This window comes from Syngnathoides biaculeatus, chromosome 12 (assembly GCF_019802595.1).
Source record: "Syngnathoides biaculeatus isolate LvHL_M chromosome 12, ASM1980259v1, whole genome shotgun sequence".
Lineage (NCBI taxonomy): Eukaryota > Metazoa > Chordata > Actinopteri > Syngnathiformes > Syngnathidae > Syngnathoides > Syngnathoides biaculeatus.
The window spans coordinates 16,806,824-16,828,049 of record NC_084651.1 but is presented as its reverse complement, the minus strand read 5'-3'; the positions used below and the strand labels follow the sequence as shown (position 1 = coordinate 16,828,049).

At 41.7% G+C, this 21,226-nt stretch overlaps 1 protein-coding gene across 5 annotated transcripts; it reads left to right on the top strand.

The window, feature by feature from the left end:
• The first annotated feature begins 4,698 nt into the window (after positions 1-4,698).
• On the top strand, positions 4,699-20,933 carry cdc42ep3 (CDC42 effector protein (Rho GTPase binding) 3). 5 transcript variants are annotated; one of them, XM_061837962.1, is made up of 4 exons: positions 4,699-4,819; positions 6,274-6,325; positions 10,846-10,896; positions 19,244-20,933. In XM_061837962.1, exon 4 carries the CDS (start codon positions 19,415-19,417, stop codon positions 20,483-20,485), a length of 1,071 nt encoding a protein of 356 aa, XP_061693946.1. In that variant the 5' UTR covers positions 4,699-4,819; positions 6,274-6,325; positions 10,846-10,896; positions 19,244-19,414; the 3' UTR covers positions 20,486-20,933. The 5 variants fall into 5 exon arrangements, with proteins under 5 accessions (XP_061693946.1, XP_061693944.1, XP_061693943.1 ...); XM_061837960.1 differs by having other exon boundaries at positions 10,846-10,915; XM_061837959.1 differs by lacking the exon at positions 10,846-10,896.
• Positions 20,934-21,226: the final 293 nt, after the last annotated feature.

The following is a 21,226-nucleotide window of genomic DNA, read 5'->3' as shown; positions in this document are numbered from 1 at the left end:
TATGGCTCGAAACAATAGGGTAATATTGCCCTGGGGGCACAAACCAGTGCATAAATGATAAATGCACAGGGTTGCATCAGAAAGGGCATCCGGTATAAAAATTGTGCCAAACAAATATGAGCGTTCATCTAAAGAATCCCATACCGGATCGGTCGTGGCCCAGGTTAACAACGCCCACCCCCGGCACTGCTAACCTGCAGGGCGTCGGTGGAAATTCGGCTACTGTGGGCCGAAGACAAAGAAGAGGGGGAAACCGGATCCGTCGTCGGAAGAAAAAGAGGAATGCACAGAGCCTACAACTGAGTGTAGGGACTTGGAATGTTGGGACTATGACAGGGAACGCTTAGGAGTTGGGTGACATGATGATTAGGAGAAAGGTTGATATACTGTGCATCCAAGAGAGCGGGTGGAAAGGTAGTAAGGCTAGAAGTTTAGGAGCAGGGTTTAAATTATTCTACCATGGAGTAGATGGGAAGAGAAATTGAGTAGGGGTTATTTTAAAGGAAGAGCTGGTTAAGAATGTTTTGGAGGTGAAAACAGTATCAGATCGAATGATGAGACTAAAATTTGAAATTGCGGGTTTTATGTATAATGTGATTAGGGGCTATGCCCCACAGGTAGGATGTGACCTAGAATTGAAAGAGAAATTCTGGAAGGAACTAGATGAAGTAGTTCTGTGCATCCCAGACAGCGAGAGAGTTGTGATTGGTGCCGATTGTAATGGACATATTGGTAAAGGAAACAGGGGGATGAAGAAGTGATGGGTAAATATGGCATCCAGGAAAGGAACTTTGAGGGACATATGGTGGTGGACTTTGCAAAAAGGATGGAGATGGCTGTAGTGAACACTTATTTCCAGAAGAGGGAGGAACATGTAGTGACCTACAAGAGTGGAGGTAGAAGCACGCAGGTGGATAATATTATGTGCAGACGATGTCATCTGAAGGAGATTACTGACTGTAAAGTAGTGGTAGGGGAGAGTGTAGCTCGACAGCATAGGATGGTAGTATGTAGGATGATTCTGGTGGTGGGTAGGAAGATTAAGAAGACAAAGGTAGAGCAGAGAACCATGTGGTGGAAGCTGAGAAAGGAAGAATGTTGTGCGGCCTTCCGGAAAGAGGTGAGACAGGCTCTCGATGGACAACCGAAGCTCCCAGAAGACTGGACGACGACAGCCAAGGTCATCAGAGAGACAGGCAGGAGAGTACTTGGTGTGTCATCTGGTAGGAAAGGGGAGAAGGAGACTTGGTGGTGGAACCCCAAAATACAGGGACTCATACAAGGAAAGAGATTAGCGAAGAAGAAGTGGGACACTGAGAGGACTGAGGAGAAGCGAAAGGAGTACATCGAGATGCGACGTAGGGCAAAGGTAGAGGTGGCAAAAGCTAAACAAGAGGCATATGAACACCAGGTTGGACATGAAAGAAGGAGAAAAGGATCTCCACAGTTTGGCCAGACAGAGGGATAGAGATGGGAAGGATGTCCAGCAGGTAAGGGTAATTAAGTATAGAGATGGAAATGTGTTGACTGGTGCCAGTAATGTGCTAAATAGATGGAAAGAATACTTTGAAAAGTTGATGAATGAAGAAAATGAGAGAGAACAAAGAGTTGAAGAGGTATGTGTGAAGGACCAGGAAGTGGTAATGATTAGTAAGGGGGAAGTCAGAAAGGCACTACAAAGGATGAAAAATGGAGATGGCTATGGAGTTTTTGACCAACTTATTCAACAGAATACTAGCGGGCGAAAAGATGCCTGAAGAATGGAGGAATAGTATTCTAGTTCCCATTTTTAAGAACAAAGGCAAGGTTCAGAGCTGTGGGAATTATAGAGGAATAAAGTTGATGGGCCACACAATGCAGTTATGGAAAGAGTAATGGAGGCTAGACTCAGGACAGAAGTAAGTATCTGCGAGCAACAGCATGGTTTCATGCCTAGAAAGAGTACCACAGATGCATTATTTGCCTTGAGGATGCTAGTTGAAAAGTACAGAGAAGGTCAGAAGGAGCTACATTGTGTCTTTGTGGATCTAGAGAAAGCCTATGACAGAGTACCAAGAGAGGAACTGTGGTACTGCTTGCGTAAGTCTGGTGTGGCAGAGAAGTATGTTAAAATACAGGACATGTTTGATGGCAGCAGAACAATGGTGAGGTGTGCCTTAGGTATGACAGAAGAATTTAAGGTGGAGGTGGGACTGCATCAGGGATCAGCTCTGAGCTCCTTCTTGTTTGCAGTGGTAATGGATAGGCTGACAAGTGAGGTTAGACTGGAATCCCCTTGGACCATGATGTTCGCAGATGATATTGTGATCTGCAGTGAAAGCAGGGAGCATGCAGATGAACAATTAGAACGATGGAGACATGCACTGGAAAGGAGAGAAATAAAGATTAGCCGAAGTAAAACAAAATATGTGTGATGAGAAAGGTGGAGGGGGAAGAGTGAGGCTTCAGGCAGAAGAGATAGTGAAGGTGGAGAACTTCACATATTTCGGGTCAACAATCCAGAGCAATGGTGAGTGTGGTAAGGAAGTGAAGAAACAGGTCCAAGCAGGTTGGAACACCTGGCGGATGGTGTCTGATGTGTTATGTGACAGAAGAGTCTCTGCTAGGATGAAGGGCATAGTTTACAAAACAGTGGTGAGGCCGGCCATGATGTACGGATGAGAGACGGTGGCACTGAAGAAACAACAGGAAGCAGAACTGAAGGTAGCAGAAATGAAGATGTTGAGATTCTCGCTCAGAGTGAGCAGATTGGATAGGATTAGAAATGAGCTCATTAGAGGGATAGTTAAAGTTGGATGTTTTGGAGACAAGATTCGAGAGAGCAGACTTCGATGGTTTGGACATGTTCAGAGGTGAGAGAGTGAGTACATTGGTGGAAGGGTGCTCAGGATGGAGCTGCCAGGCAAAAGAGCGAGAGGAAGACCATGAGGACAGTGGCTGTTAGAGAGGAAGATACAAGATAGGCTCGGATGGAAAAAGATGACACGCTGTGGCGACGCCTAACGGGACAAGCCGAAAGGAAAAGAAGAAGATTTTTCAGTCTACTGTATTTACAGTGGCGGCACGGTGGATCAGCTGGAAAGCGATGGCCCAACAGTTCTGGGGTCCCGGGTTCAATCTCAGACGCGTCTGTGCAGAGTTTGTGCAACTGCAACTGCAAATGCTTGTCTCTATGTGCCCTGGGATTGGCTTGCAACCAGTTCAGGGTGTACTGCCTATTGAAAGCTGGACAGCACTCCCGCGAGCCTTGTAAGGATAAATGGCTAAGAAAATGGATGGATGGATGTACTTCAGCTCAAACCTTAAATACAGGGTGGATTGTATTGTATGTATTTGTTTCCCGCCATCCCCACAAGGGCTTTGTATTCATGTTTCTCAATGAGTTACAGAAATGTTTTTACTTGTTTTGTTTTGTTTTTTTTTTTTAACAGCGTTTGTTACAAAAGGTTGTGCAATAAAATCTTTTACCAAAAGTCAGCATTACACTATTTTTTCCAGGCTGGCTACATTGTTTTGTTTTGGGGTTGTTTTTTTGCTTTTTTTTTTTTTTTTTAAAAGACATTTCCGCCAGACAACTATTTAAACATAATGCTTGATTTTTTTTCATTTTTTTTAGCACATTAGATGTATTATTGCTTCATTCCTTTTCAAGTTAATCTATTATCATTGTTGCCTTTTCTGTCCTTTACATCAATTTTGTCCACCTTTGACTGTAGCAACAAGTAAAGTAAAACTGTAGTCATGCACTCACATAAAGGATCTCCATCCAGAACCTCTTCCACCACAGCAAAGCAGGTATATTGAAGTAAGGAGAAGACTGCTGAGAGAGCAAAGAGGAGGCCGTACAACTTGCCAAAGTGACATGGTAGGAAACTACACATGTACACAAACAAAGAAAGGTGAGTAAATACACAAAAATAATTTGCTCTTGTTATTTCTTCTATATTGTGGTGCCTTCAGATATGAGTTTCATTCATACGTCTGCATGTTCGTCATTTAAAATGTATTGGAACCACCCTGCCCAATTGAAATGAATGGAAATTTCATTCATCTGTTTCATTGCCGGCGCAGCAGTAAAGTGTTGCCATCAAAGTTCTGAGGACCAGGGTTCAAATCCTGCCTGTGTGGAGTTTGCATGTTCTCCCCGTGCCTCCTTGGGTTTTTCCCAGGCACTTCAGTTTCCTCCCACATTCCAAAAACATACCAAAGAGAAGGTTTATGGATGTGGTGAGGGAAGACATGACGGCAGTTGGGGTTAGAGAGGAAGATGCAGGAGATGGGCTAAGATGGAAAAAGATGACACGCTGTGGCAACCCCTAACGGGACAAGCCGAAAGGAAAAAAAGAAGAAGGGTTTTACAGAGCTTTCAGCAACACCCCCCAGAGTCTGAAAGTTGAAAGAACATCTCAAAGTCTTAAAGCCATTGAATTCGTCTTCAATTTTGAAGTCTCATTTGACTTTGTGTGTTTTTTTTTTTTTTTATTAATTCAAATATGTCTGGTTTGTTAACAATACTCTTCTCTATAGTCTGTCACGTTTATGTAGAGGGTTCAGAAACCGGCTCTGGTTAAAAGTTTGTTATAAACACACACACCCTGTTGTTTTAAGATGAGAACTACTTTCTGACAATGACTGATACGTACTTCTCATTGAGATTTTACTTATTTGGCCAAGTAGTCAGTAGATGGCACTCTTGCGCAGACCCCTGTGAATTGAAGTATGAGGAAAGAAGAGCCTCTGTCCACGCATGCGCAGTTAATAAAACGCTACCGCCAGGGAAAGATGTACCGGCTAATTTTTCTGTTCGTCATTATCACAGGTATGAATAACTTATTGCTTTAAACATTTCTATAAAATGTGAACATAATTGTTGATTAAACAGTTAGTTACATGTTTTAGTTATTTTGTGTGATCGCGATGTGATTTAGATAAGTAGTTTTGTTTTGGTCAGTTGAGTAATAGCGGACACGAAAGTTGAGTAATGGCTGACACGAACTAATCGCTCTAAACATTTCTATGAAATGTTAAAATGATTGTTGATTGAACTGTTAGTTACATGTTTGACATTTTGTGTGATCGCGATGTTTTTTAGATCGTTGTTTTGCTCAGTTGAGTAACGGCGGATACTAACTAATAGCTCTAAACGTTTTTATAAAATGTTGAAAAAAATATTGAGATTATTGTTGATTTAACTGTTAGTTACATGTTTGAGATTTCGTGTGATCGCGATGTGATTCTGATAAGTCGTTTTGTTGTTTTGGGGAGTTGCGTAATGGCGGACACTAACTAATAAGGCTAAACATTTCTATAAAACATTACAACGATTGTTGATTGAACTGTTGGTTACATGTTTGACATTTTGCGTGATCGCGATGTGAGTTTAGATAGGTATTTTGTTGTTTCTTTTGCGTCACAGTAAAGAGCACACGTGACAATGTGAGCACGTTGGCGTGCATTTGCGAATTATAGCGTAGTTTCATTCATTGTGTCGGAGCTGATGACGAATGATACAAATGTACTCTGGTTTAGATTCGGCAAATGTGTTAATGTTTTTTGAAGAAAGACACATACTTTGTATTAAGTATTAATATTGTACACTCGCACAGACATCTACACAAGGGTTATTTGGCACTTTATTGTCATGTCATTATCCAAGGCGTTTATCCTTACAAGAGTTGTGGGAAAGCTGGAGCCTATCCCAGCTAGCTTCGGGCGAAGGCGACCTTCACCCTGAGCTGGTCGGCAGTCAGTCGCAGGGCAGATATCGACACCATCACTGGGCGGGAATCGATTCCACGCTGCCCGCACTAAAGACAGGCTTGTGTACTACTACACCATCAGTGACTCCCATACTTTATTGTATTTTCGTTTTACTAAGTATTTTTGGATGATTTTGAGTTAAATAATGTATGTATTTTTGAGCCATCTAAACCAAATGTCTATTGGGCTGTGTAATGTTGTTTTGTTGATATGTTGGATATGTGAATATTTTTAATAAAAGACACACGAGCTGTTCCTCATTGTTAACAGATCCACAATTCCTAGCGCTTGTGTATCGCTTGTGCCGACAGATTCCTCTAGGTCTTTGGCCGATAACGTTTACGTTTTTATGTCACTTTTGTGGGGCTTTAACCAGTTTTGTAAGGTTTTTTTTTTTTAAGTTTTTACCAAGGTTTGTGGCAGAGGGGCTTTAATCTCATCCCTCCTGAGTTGAAATTTTTTGAGTAAAACATCAATTGACCCATTTGTTTTCATACCGCTTATTCTCACCAGGGTCACGGGTGTGATGGAACATATCCCAGCTATCTTTGGCTGAGAGTGATAGGTGAGTAAAAATTGCATGATATCATTAGCTGAAGATGGGGAGCTTCTGAAAATAATGTGACATAAGCAGATCCAGTTAGCATGGCAAATGTATCAAACATGTATTGAGGAGTTATTCACATTAAGTATTCTGGAGAAATAATTATTTTAGCTGAAATGCTAGCTACAAACCATCACCCCCAAGCCTAAACTAAGTTAGTTAAGCTCTTCACTCTTGTACTCCACTTCTAGCATTCATAGTTTCTCCTTCATTCCTTTTAAAACTGAAAGTTTTGTGAGACTTGCATTTTTTTTAAAATTATATCCAAACATTGACACCTAAGCTCTCTCCCACATCAAAAGTGCATTATTTAATTTATATTGTAAACATTACCCAAATTCCATCATGGTAGATTACGGTCCAGGCAGTGGCTCAGCTGGAAAGCATTGGCCTTACAGTTCTGAGGACTTGCCTGTGTGGAGTTTGCATGTTCTCCCCATACCTACGTGGGTTTTCTCTGAGCACTCCGGTTTCCTCCTACATTCCCAAAACATGCAACATTAATTGGAGAATCTAAATTGCCCCTAGGTGTGATTGGGATTGTGGATGTTCCCTTCGATTGGCTGGAAACCAGTTCAAGGTGTACCCCGCCTCTTGCCCGTGGACAGGTTGGATAGGTTCCAACATTCCCCGCAACCCTTCTGAGGATAAGCGGCTAAGAAAATGGATGGATGGATGGATGGATTACAGTCCAAGAGACTGGGATACTACAGTAAGGAATAACAAGAGATGTAAAAATAATGATAAAATGCTGAAAGTTAACATGGAAAAATTCAGTTGTGTGCCTCCAGGTGGTCAGGGCAAGCCTAGATGGCTTTCAACTGTGGTCAGCCCTTCTGTGATATTGGCGAGCAAGGCGGTCTGCTAATTCTTATGGACATAGTAACACTTTGGTTGGGGATTGGGCAGGATGTAGGCTGTTGAAAATGCCCACAACCACATGTTGATTGCTGTGCAGATGCCTGAAGCACATGGACCATAATTCTAGTGGGAAAACTACCAGGTTACGTGATACTTGACTCTCATTTCTCTTTTTAAGGATGCTTGACAGGCATTGATGGCCCAAATGTGGTTGGGTATCTTAATTTGAGACAAGTGAGGGATTTTTTTTTCCCGAGCAGATTTTTTTTTTTTTCGGGGTGGGTGTTGTCTTACACTATCATCAAACTGTGATGTGTCATGCCTGCAAGTATTCATCTATTGAATTTGTGTTGTTGCATAATGTCCAACAACCAACTCTCATTACATAATGAAGACTGAATGAATACATATATTTACTAATTGAGGGGGGAACAAATAGTGCTTGTATTTTGTCATTTGATAAAGCCCAAGTGTCATCGCTCTAAATATTCTAAAATAGATATTGAAAAATACATATAACATTATTCACTTCAACGTCTATACAAACAAAAAGGGAGCGGAGAGCGCGTCATCCATGTGCAAAGTTGCAAAAGTCTCATTCTACAATATCCAAGTGGTCGCCATATTGGCTGCATCCTCCGTCTGTGATGTCACCCGGACATTCGCCAATGAAAACACGCGGTGCACTCTAACTATGGGAGACAAACAAACCCCTTTTGACACGGAAGCTCTTTTCGAAAAGAGAACACCACACAACCGAGCGAAGTTACAGGGTAAATATTACACTATTGTTTTTAGCCCTCGGGGCAATATTACACTATTGTTTTGAGCCATATTCAGATGATATGCGATCACGGCCAAACCTCATCCCCGTCCGATCCACTTTCGTGGCAGAGAAGAGCCGTCGCGGCTCATCGCAGCCTGCCGGTGTGGCTTATGACAGCCGAGCGGTGCTGCTTTTGGGGGTTGTTCATAAACGCCGGAGTAGCGATGAACAACACAATCAAGCCGAGGCACTTTACTGCGTGCACGCGGCTGAGTGAGTCATTCTCGCAAAGCCCGACGCGCGTGACCTCCGAATGCTGCGCCTCGGCCGGTGTGGCTGATTTTCGGTGCCGTGGTGGCATATAATGGAGCCGAGCCGTCCTGCTTTAGGGGGGTGTTCATAGACGCCGCAGTACGCGCAGCAGCTCCACGCCGCCCGACACGCACATCGACATTTCGTACACGGATCTTTTGTTAATGTTATGAGAGACCGATTACGTGGTCCACCCCAAACTATTATTTTTTTTTTTTAGTAGCCGTATACACACCTACCTGTCATTCGGAACCCACGAAGTTCTCATCCTCTGCACCCATGCAATCCATTTTTCACAAAGAACCGGGTCTCTTGTAAACTTATGAAGGGTATTTCCATTCTCCCAAGTGTTCAAGCAATGTCCAGCAATGCAATGAGCCGGCATTTTGGCTAACACAAAGGAACAACGAGCTACCTTCCCGGAGGTAAAACTAATGGAAAAAACCAAGTCCACTTGGGGGCGCCGCTGTCCTTCACGTCACTTCCTGCTTCTTCTCGAAAACAAATCCCTCGAGAAGATTTTCATGCTGGGAGTTACAAAAAGGTGTATACGTCAAAATCATGTTTTGTGGTGAAAAAACACATGGGCACATATTGGGTAATGTTTTTTCATTTATAACATACTAAAAATAATAAATTTCATGACAGTAGCCCTTTAAATTGTCAGTTGTCTTCTTGGACAAGCTCCTGGAAAAAAACAGATGTCCACACATGGGTGATCTACCAAAGCATACCCATGCTACCCTACAGCAGAAATAAACATTACAATGGGCAATAGAGAAAGATGTAATGAAATAGCTCTGCAATAAAATAAATTGGAATGGGATTTTTATGTACAGGAATGTACATAAAACCAAGATTAATAGAACATTTCACAAAATTTGATTGCGTTTCTGTGGGCCTGAATAAAATATGCACTATTAAAAATAGTTGGATGGATTTGTTGAATTTGTCAAAAGTGTGTCATGCTGATAAATGTCTGTACTTCAACAACAACAAAAAAGAAAAGTTACAACCAACCATCTAGCTTAGCAATTTTGCCTGGAAAATAATTACTACGAATGAAATTGTTCTTCCCATTGAACTCCACCTTTTCACCTTTGACCAATTTCCTAGTTTCTAAAATAGACTCTCAAATAGAAGCATTAACTTTGGTGCGTGTGGTCTACTGTAATGACTCCCATGAACACACACACCACACATATATACATATTTAGGATATAGCCTCAGAGAAATTCAGTGTTTAGACATTCCACAGTGCTATCCCCTTCACACTTTAACTCATCTACTGAGGCTCTGTCCAATGCTCTCCGAATCACAATTCTCCCAGCGTGCTGACGTAAATGAGAAACGGGGAATGTCTTGAGAACATAAATGGAGCAATTATAGACAGGAGCAATTACAGACAAAACTGCCGGCGTGTGACGTCAAGTTGTACAATAGCATACAGTATGTATGTTGACCTTCCCATTCATGAAGCAGTATGGCTTTTAAAGTAACTCCTTTTGGAAAATAACCCTTAAACATTATAATTTATGAGATATTATGGTATCCAGATTTGGCCTAGAAAATAGCTCCATCCAAAGCACCAAAACTGGCTAAGATCTAACTTTCCTTCTGTCAGTAATTCATGTAATTAATGACTTAGCCTAACTAACAAAAGACCGGGCATACGTCGGCAACAACAGCCTTGTTTCCCACTTCCAATATGTGAAAATTCCACACCTCACCCATATGGCCTCCCTCACACAGGAAGCGAAACTGATGATGCCTGCTCCGTAATGGGCGTGATCAAATATGGGAGTAACTGGAGGCGGAAGGGTGTAGTCAGCAGATGTGTCATTTGAGTCAGGCATTACCATAATTCAAATTAAATCTATTACCGTGTCATCAAGCAATTTTTTTTGCCATACCTTTTCAGCTCATCTTAATTACTGAAAAAAATTATTTTACTTACTTCAATAGACAGACCAAAGTCAGTTTGTCGTTTGGAGAAATGATGTCAGTGGAACAATTTACACAAAGCCTCACAGAGACCTTCATTGTTCAATTCTCTTGAATTAGAGGGAGATGTGAGTCAGATGCTTTCCAAAAACACATAATTATGTTTCTTTAGCATGGTTGCTTAGCATGCTAGTTGCTAGTAGCCAACGCAACATAACGTGTATGTACTTGCTGATGTGGTACTCAATGGAGTCTGAACTGACTTACTGATTAGTAATCATCCATTAATAGTATGATTTGTATATATTTGTGATATAGGTTTTGCTTTTAATGCACCTGCAGTGGACACTTACAGTATTTGTCACAACAAATTTAGCTAAACACTAAGAGAGGAAGATGAACCCCATTGATCTTTTCCATCCATCCATTTTCCGTACCGCTTATCCTCAGTAAGGTGTTGGTGCCTTATTTCAGCTAACTCTTGGTGAGAGGCAAGGGACGCCCTAAACTATGTAACTATCGTCGGGAATGTACAGACAAATGAACCTACATCTACACCTACAAGCAAATTGAAGTCTAAAATTAACCTACCATGCAGGTTTTTTGGGATGTGGGAGGAAACCGCAGTAGCTGGAGAAAACCTGCGCAGGTATGCAAACTCCACACAGGTGAGGCCAGATTCTAACCAGTTTTCCAATCAGCTTTCTACTATGAACTCAATTTTGAACTGTCTTGCTGTTAGACCTGAGAAACAAAAATAAACATTTGAAAAGAGAGTGATAGAGAACTAACAGTTTTGAGAGTCCCGTAAAATGGTTTGAATGAGAAGACAGTGTTGAGTGTTCCACCTACAGATCATGTGCTCGCCATTGGTACTACGATGACATCATTTGTATGGGAGGAATAGCAAGTTTGCAGTAAAGAGCTTCATTCACAACTCTTGTCTGTCAAAGGGCCTGCAAAAGTTACAGTGGGTGTCTCACTGTCATTCATATTAGACTTTGCAAAGTGTAATATCGAAGATAGAGTGGGGAGGAAAAGGGAGCAAATCTTTCACGGGGAGGTTGGGGGAGTGTGTTTTTGTAATGTGGAAGACAATGAAGCATTATTCTTCAAGTGCATGCAAGTACTGGCATGTACATGTATACAACCACTTCTCAGATACATTTGCATCACTGGGCAAATAATGAGGTAAACTTGCACAGGCCAGTGAAAAAAAATCATAGAAAATTGTGCCTTTGCCGTGTAATAAATAAATACAGCTCAGTTTTAACTAACAGTCAGACTTGAATAGTTTTTTTTAAGCTTATGGTTGTGTACAGACTCAGTAGATCTCCCTTGATACTTATTGTCAAATTTTAACTGCTGCACACGACTTTAAAAAGCAAAGAAAAAAAAAAGACCCATTAGGGTACTCAGCATTAAAGGTTGTGACGTCTGTTAGTTACGCTGGTTACCAAGGTGATTTTATGGTTTAGGGTTAAATTTAGACACAGATTCATGTTATTTATTTCAACTTAAATGCATGTTGCAGGAAAGCAGCAGGGGTATCTTATTTAGCTGAAGTACTGTCCTATGACCTAAATGCCCTCTACAGATACTGCATTGCTGCAGTATTCTGCAGCAATTAGTCCACTCGCAGTGTCGCATCAACTCTCAAGCAGAAGGGTTCTGTGCAAGGCATGTATATAGTATATTCAGCCAAATACTTTATTCTAACTGAAAATGGGAGGTGGTGTTTGTGGAAAGAATGCATGCAGCAGACAGATAAGGATAAAGACGCTAAGATATGTCCGGTCCAGTCAAATGTCTGCAGGCTGCCCGCTAAATTTGCAGAATAGCTCTTATCAGATGTGAGCGGTCTGACAGACAAAATGAGGTAGTCAGACATCCACATACTGTTGGTTGCAAAACTAAAGCTTGTGATTACTGCAGCTCCAATGTGTCACAAGGAAGCAATAAGATAAAACTAAGGATTGGACAGGAGAGAGACGACAGACATGCACAGGTGGGAGAGAGAGAGGGAGAGAGAGAGAGAGAGAGAGAGAGAGACAAAGGGAGGGTGATGAGACAAGTGAGAGAGGAAGAGGAGGGAGGATGGGCTGAGGGAGGTATAGGAGGAGACTTGACTTAGTTCAGAGAGGAATAGGAGCCGGAGAGCAATTCAAAAACAGCTGTCCGGCAAACGTCCCAGTAGAAATAAGTGCAGCCCCGAGGCAGAGACTGGAGGCAAGTCAGTATCAAAAAGACATAAGAAAAGCCACTCAATACGAACACAAACAGAAGAGCCATTAGAGCGCTCTACCAGGGGAGGATCAAGCTTTACTTAGAAGGTGAGTGAGCACAATGGTATTTGCTTTTAATCTCTGATTTGAATTGCTGAACGGCCTAATGTAGTTGCAGTGTGCCGAATATATGCTTATGTAGGTGCCCAGCTTGTTTTTTTTTCTCTATCCTTTCAACAAATCTCTCAACCAGATTGCTGACTTGACAGGTTTGAATGCATGCAAGTAAGCAGTGAAAAGCAGGTTCTTGAAGTCAGACACTTGACTGCCAAGAGCAACATGATATGCTCCCTCAAGAGTAGTCCAGCTACATATACATGTACGTTTCCAATAAAAGTGCTGGGTTTTGGGTTCGGTGCTATTCAACAGGCAAATGGAGACGGAAAAAATATACTTTTAACCAGTGCATGTGGAAATTCTTTTCACGTTTTGTGTGTGCTTTGATTTGGGTTTCCTGCTCATCACACGGCAAGGGTATTGCTGACAAGATGCAGGTGCTAAAAGGGGAGAAATCCAAAACAGAAAAAAATACTCCACCCTGCTATTTACATTGCCACCAGGGACCTCAGAAGTAAAGCTTTTGCCTATAATTGAGCCTTTTTATGAAACAAACACTTCAGACTACGGTACTTCAAAGCTACCAATTTCATCTGAGGGAGAAGGCGCCCTTTCAACCTTTAAAAGGCATCAAAACCACTCATTTAAAGTGGTCTTTTTATATACTGATAATTAACGCGACCCATTTTAAACAAGTCAAATACCGTGTCAGCACCTCAATCCGATCTTCACGAGGAATATTTAGTGGGGGCATAGCTTCTATTTTGGACAAATCAGGAAGTCGCATGCAGGTCACATTTTGAACAGCTGCTCTTCTTGCTCGATGTGGTGCCACCAGGAATATGCAATGTTGTCATAGGGTTACACCACTAATAATATGCTGACCCATTTGTGTTGCACGTGACTTGCCCCCCGAATGCCCACACAAATCACGAGCCACACGTTGCATGCCAGATGCCAAAATCTTTCAACACCTTGCTTCTTATGCTGCCCTGACCGACACTAATAACTAAGCCCCTGTGCAGGGACTAATCAAGCCAAGCTCAGTATTTAAAGAGACTGGAGTGTCTCCAGATGACTCCATGCCCACACAGATAGATGCTGCTGACCCAATGACACTGTGGTTTATCATGCTGGATGAATGCTCAGGCAAGTATATTTAGGAAGGGGGCCATCAGATTCCCACTTCCCTCGAGCTATAAGTGAAAACCGTGACCGCATTCTGTTGTGCCGGTGCTGCTTGGCTCTGACTGGTGGACACCTGCCACGCTAGCCCTGTATGAACAAGTGCTAAAAGCAGGGTGCAAATCTGGGCTTGGTTTTGTGCCTTTTCAGAGAGCTCTTAAAAAACATTTAACGTTTTACACCAAGTACCACAATAAAAATTCTTACGCTTCCCAGGTACTTAAAATGAAATACTGGAGCATAGTGTGAGTGTAAAACATTGGACACATTTTATTCCTCAAAGTATAATATTATTGTAAGTCGCTGTTACGTTAGGCATAATTTTCACTTAAATATAGGAAAATAAAAAAAAGTTTTGAAAAAATTGATTAAAATATTTTGCACATAAAATTTAAATAAAAAAGTAACTTGATAAATCTTTTGAATACAAACTGTTCTTAAATATGAAATGAAATGTTATATACAACTGGACCCTACTTAGGCAGTGATTCTTTTGTATTCCACTAGTGGTACCACACTGAGATTTATATATTGATTTATACTTTAAAATTGTTTGATCTGGAAATGTTTACCTGTTCACTGTACCATGATTTGTTTTCGTTAAGTCAGTTGTTCACCTCTAACGAGCCTGATGAGCATTTCTATGATTCTTGAGATTCCCTGAATGTGTGAATCATCTCCAGGGAGCTGAGTTTCGCCTCCCCATATCTCATGGAGGTCATGGATGTGTGGTGAGTTTTGGCAGCAGTAGCCAAAAGCAGCATGATTGTTTTCCCATTTCTTTGCGTGTGGCCTCTGGAATTCCTCTCATGTTTGCCATATAAGCCAAAGTGAGCTACCAGCAGGATGCGTGATGTGAAGGTCGGAGCCTCTGGCTTTCACCACACAGCACCAGCTGACATCTTACAGGCCACAAATGTTGACCTTGGCTGGGATGCACAAGGGATGCTTACTCTATGAAGAGCACCATGTTAGGTCTATCCAAGTCAAAACATTTTGCCATTTCATGTGGTTAACCAATAATTCATAGGTATGCTGTAAAGTCTAATTTACTGGTACACTTGCTCACTTTACAACAAAAACAGGGAGAACATATGGAGTTGGTCGACCGATGCAAGTACAACAGCTTCTAGTCTTCCAAAAAGACAAAATTTGTGTTAAACATTTGTGAGGTGGGAAGTGTCTGCTGCTGTAAGGGAAATGCCTGGCTTTACTTCCTGCTCTTGTTCATCTCACAGGTGTTTGCTGGGGCTGAGGTCAGGCCTCTTTGCAGGCTTGTTACATTTAATTGCTTAAAGTGAGCTTTTGTGGTTGAAGACTTGCAGAAGGAGAATGGAGAGAGACGCGTGACGAGAGTTAGTCCACAGACAGACATTTTTTGATTGGAGCATTTATTCAGGCTCCTGGGTTTTACCTGCCCTGAACTGTCAAGATTGGGAAAGATTGAGGCGCAGTAGCACTTTGAGATATCAATCAAATTGGAAGGGCACACAATATTAAGCTCGGCTAAACTGTACATCAAGAAGAAACGTCTCAATTATTGTCTGCTTGCTTTTTCTAAGTTCCTGGTTATTTTGGGGAATGTACTACATCATGAATAAGGGTTGAACAACTTGAGATTTTTCGGTCTACTGTGACGCAATGACATTCAAGTTGAAGTCCATTAATTGATGACATAGTTGATGTTTTGTTATTGGTGAAACTTGAAATCAAAGGTTTTATACAAAATGCACTTACTGGTTATTGCCCCACAGCTGAATCTAGAAGAGAGAGAGGCATTTTGGTAGGAGCTAGAGGAAAATGTTCAGACCATACAAGGCAGAGCAAGATGTGATTAGTTCTTAATGGGCATGTTGGTGAGGGTGTTCAAGAAAGGAACCTAGAGGGACACATGGTGGGGAACTTCACCAAAAGAATAGAACTTGCTGTAAGGTACACAATTTTTCCAGAAAGGCAGAACATAGTCACAATCCACAGATTTATGACTCAGGGAAAGCACACACACACACACACACACATATGAAGATTTTTGGTTGTAAATATTGAGCATTTCACTTTTATGAGTGACGGTGCTGACCTGTTTCGGAACAGTGATAACAGTTATGCATTGCTCAAATTTTGAGTAACAAGCAAAGTAATACTTCTTCAATTCATCACTAGTTGCATTTATATCATCAATGTCTCTCACCAAACAGTAATTTCGAGCTGGTGAGTTTAAAAAAAAAAACCACTTGGTTCCAACATATAGAAACGAAGGTGATTTAGCAGTGATTGTTTAGTACATGATGCGCACTGATGACACAGTGCCATAAAAGTCCAAAGAAATGCATAATCTCACGTTCACCACAATATTTGTTATTTTTCATAGTTAAAAAGTGTATTTTATTATGTTTTTGTTTACGCATTAGCAATACAGTTTTATTGCACAATGCATTGTGTGCTCATTATTATTACCGAGTGTGCGAGCACCAAATCGGTCATGGAGAGTAAGGACTGATTTACTGAAGGATTCACAATACTTAAGTAATATTTACAGCGAGAAAAGAGAATGCTCAACTTTTTCTTTGAGCTGGTTGAACATCCTTGCATGGGGCTGTCACGTAGTAAGAAAAAAAAGTTTCGTCTTTGCATCAAACTTGCTGTGGTAGGAGCACGTGTGTGTGTGTGTGTGTGTGTGTGTGTGTGGTGTGTGTGTGTGTGTGTGTGTGTGTGCGTGCGCGTGCGCGTCACTCACTTTGCTTTCATGGGGTAATCGGCAGTGTACTGGGAATGGTGTGCTTGTTTACATTCAGGAACTTATTGTATTGTGTTGGCACGTCAAGTCTGCACGAAGTTGCTGATTTAATGTGGCTTCTACTACACTAATATTTAAGTTATGGCTTCACGTTGACAACATGATTGTGTGAATTGTGTGGTGTAAATTACCAAGTATTGGGTATGGTTAAAACATTGCTTTTTTTGTACAGTGGACAGGTGATATTACTGCCGCTTGGCAGCTGCTGAAAGTAACCAAAACGTTACTTTTTAAATCAACAGGGATGAGAATTTTCCGACTTTTTCAGACCAAAATGACCATTCTCGAGTTAAGCGCAAATCCGTTGAGAAAATTTCAGGGGGGGGTTTAGGTTATCGTACGCCACCCTCTTGGTGGTGGGCTCCGAGCTGCAAGTTCAGCTTAGTGCTAGCACAACCACGACTATCATATGCCGTTCTAGCTTGCTCTGTTGTGTAAATATTTGCATTTTGCGACATAAACATTAAAAAAGTAATGGCGCATGGGACTTAGATAGCGCGAACTGAATGACGGTGTGTTCAAAGTTTTACGATGGCGAAAGTGTTAGAAAAAAAGGATGAAGATCGACCGAGGGCAATTGACAAGGATGCTGGAATCAAAAACTGTTTCAGACGGGCATGGCTTGAAAAAAGTGTAACCGTGCAGATAGGACCGAAAACGGTATCAACATGTCAAACCGAACACATACAAAAAGTGGACATTCCCGGCAAAGTGCTGTGCACTCTGTCTTCCGATAGGAGCAAAAAATATCCAGGAGGAAACTCAAGTTCATTCTCAACACAGCGCAGACCACACAATAATTGTGTAGGGTATCATTGTAAAAACAAATATCTGGCCCTTAATATGGTAGGTCTGGAAGGGACAACAATGAGAAAACAGTGTGATTATCTTCATATGTTTACACAGTAGAGAAAGAAAAAGTAAAGTATTTATCAAACAAGTTATGGATTATGCTCACCTCTTTATTAAACAAGGCCTCTGTGCTCTTGTCCGTCCCTCTTCTTTTTTTCTCTTTGTAACTATGGGACAACAAACACGTTACCTCTCACATATGGCGTACGACACAAGTGCAGTCATGCATGTCACCCAAGCAAAACATTCAAAGAGCAGATTTCGTACCTTGTACAAGATGGGCACGCTTTCAACAATACTTGCAGGAAACACTGGAGGCCAAGACGTTTTGAGTCCCAGCGAGAGACGGTCTCTCTGGCTCCACACTAATGTCTCTACTGAATAAACATAGTCTCCTTAAAGTGGCTTTGATAAGGCTGATGCAGTATGTCTGTGGCGTGCGATGCAGCAGGAATGTGGAAGTTTTTTTTTCATTACCTCGTTTTTTGTTTTGGTTGGACAAGGCCTGTTTTCAGTGATGTACTGTCAGATGCTCACTGCTGACAGACTTCATAGTAAATGTCTATAAATGGGCAAGCGCTCCCTCTTGCCACTCATCACATGCACGAAAAGAGAGCAAGCGCTGAAGATAGAATGTGCCCTTTCCTCTGCTCCAATGTTTCGTCTTAACAACGCCAAACCAAATGTGCTCTCAGCCCTTTGACAGAGTTCTACTTCTGGTGACATTCTCTGGTTTGTTTGTCATGGAAAAGACTCAAAGAGGGCAGAAAACAATCAGTGACTTCATCAACTTTAGTACCACTTAATATTGTTAACTGATTCTGATGTTCTTTGCATCTGCAGACTTCACAATCTGCATCACCTTCTTTCTTAAAATTCAATTGCCCTTATTACATGGCTCTCTTCAATCCCCCTAAATCCCTTTAAGGTTTTTTTTCTCAGCTCTTGCCCATCTTGTGCGTGCATGCGGAGCCGTGTTTTCCCTAAAGCAGGGTGCCCTTCACTGATCCTATTAAAGTCCCCCTTTACCACCCCTCTCCCAACCTGTGAGCCAGCTGTTCCACATTAGCACATCCACAATGGTGTAGACCAAAGGAGGCTTATGTGAAAAGACAAGCGTACTCATCCTCCTCTGTTCTGGTTTTTTTTTTTTTTTTTTTTTTTTTTGAGAGTATGAGATTCAAGTTGAGCAATGACATAATTATTCATTCTTTCAGCATCTAAAGTACATTTCTTTGATTATATGTTTTTATTGTTATCATTATCTCTAATGTGTAATAATGTATGTAATGTATTCACCAAATATAGATCAAGATATTTGTGCTTTTTTAACTTTTCAGGCCCCTGAACAGAGTGTACAAGAAAAGAACATCAGACAGACACATAAAAAGAAAATTGGTACAAAGCAGTACTAGATAGTTTATGTATTCAAATGAGCCAAGTATTTAATGGTTTCTTTCTACTAAATATAACATTGAGAGACTATAAAATCCTCTGCATACAACAGCTTCTGTAAGAAATCTGAAATTATCAGAAATTCGCTCATGGATGAGTCACTTAGGGTGCAGTAATACGCATACTTGGCTGACTTTGGTGCCGGCGGCGTGAGTTCAGTTTCTCACTCAGTGACAGTGTCGATATATGCCCTGCTATTGACTGGCAACCGTTTTCAGGTGTAGTCCACCTTTTGCCCATAAATGGCTCGGATAGGCTCCAGTACTCCCGTGACCCTTGTGAGGATAAGCATCTTGGAAAATGGAGGCAGTGGATGGTTCACAGATGACAAAAAATGCTGACATTCTCTTTCTTGTCTTTGATTTCAGACAACAGTGTTCACTGAAGTCCCCTGAACTGTGCCACACCTGCTGGAGGACGTGTGATACCTGCATGGACAACGTAAAACTGGGAATGTAACTCAAGATTCTCCTTTTGGATCTGTTATCCAGAAATTGTAGAGCAACTACTACTATTGGCTGAGCCCGAACGTCAGAGCCATGCCAGCAAAAGCACCCATATACCTGAAACCCACCAACAGCAAGAAAGGGAAAAAATGTCGCCTGCGCGATATTTTGTCACCAGACATGATCAGTCCGCCACTTGGCGATTTTCGGCACACAATTCATATCGGCCGAGGTGGAGAGAGGGATGCCTTTGGAGATATGTCCTTCCTCCAAGGGAAGTATGAACTCTTACCCGGGAAGGGAGATTTCCAAACCCAGTATGGGGTCCAAGCTGAGTTTCTGCGAGCAAACAGTACAGGCGATGCTTCCTTTGTGGAGACCCCGTCTCCTGTTCTCAAGAATGCCATCTCCCTCCCAACTATTGGTGGCTGTCAGGCACTTACCCTACCACTGATCTCCTCTACTGTATTCTCCATGCCTCCAGAGCCGCTGGGTGACATCATTAGTCCTACATCCTCAGTAAACCCTGACACGATTGAGGATGTAGAGATGCAGCAGGTGGACGCTTTGTTACATTCAATGGACAACTTCAGTAGCAAGCCGTCACCTCCCTTTAGAGACATCCAGTCAAAACCGGATGTACTTCTGGATCTCCTGGAGAACATGAAAAAGCCCAACTCTAAAGCTGCTGTCAAGGCTAACATAGCAAAGACAAAAGAGAGCAGGATTGAGAAGAAATCTACGTATTACATCAATGGTCATAGCAACAACAGCTACAAAGCTAATGGAAGCCTTCACAGCAATACAAGCGATGACAGCTCTGAAAGTTATGCAAAAGAGGAGTACAAGACCCAAAATTACAACGACAGCAGTCGTCTCAATGACAAGAGAAATACTTTGGGACATTTTCGCAACAACATCAACCTGGAATTCAAGCAGGAGGTCTCCAAGTGCAATGGAGAGTGGGTAGACAGAGACAGCGGGGTGGAGGAGGGCCGCATCAGTGATTTTGACTTTGAGTTTTCCAAAGAGATGTGCACATCACAGGAGTCCCTCACCCGAATCACGGGGTCACTGCTCTCCCTTGAACTTGATCTGGGCCCGTCCATCCTGGATGATGTCCTTAACATAATGGATCAACCCGCAGTGAAAAGCAGGCCTTGAGCTGCACTGAGGGAGGCCCCTGGAAGAGAAAGGGAATGATCAAATGAACAACTTCTAGTCAGGAGGAGACAAAGGACTGAGTGAGCTGCGTTGGACAGAGCTGCCTATGTTTTCATTATCAAAACATATAACTATTCTGGCTTCTATGGAGTGTTCTCTTTTTTCTTCTTCTTGTTCTTTTTGGCCATGCCGGCATGTTCATATGCATGTTGTACTGAGATAAAGTATTGTGCCTTTTATTTTCAGGATTTTCTAAATAAGTATTCTATATAATTATCCCTTGCAATTCTCAGTGTTTTTCACAATTGAGTGTTAAACACTTTGTTTTTCGTGGGTTTAACAAAGCACTATTTGATTTTGTCTCTTGATTGATTTGCCTTTTTTATGACAGAGAAATATCCATATTGTGTTTTTGAATTGTAACACAAATAAAATAGTTTTGTCTGACCATGCGTCCTTTATTGATGCATATTTCAGAGTACACCACAACTACCAGACTGACAACTAGAATTTAGAATACAATTAGAAGTTGAAAAACAAGACTCATACTAGGGAAATTGGAAACATACCGAGATGGGAAATAAGTAGAGACTGACAGAAAGGACAGAATGGATTTATTTTCTGTCCTCTAACATTCCTTACATTCTGCCTCCTTGCCCTGCAGTGGGAGCACCGGTGGGTCTTCAGCAAGCGCCTGCACCATTTGTTTGCACATGGAGGGGACATGCAGAGGAGGGGTCT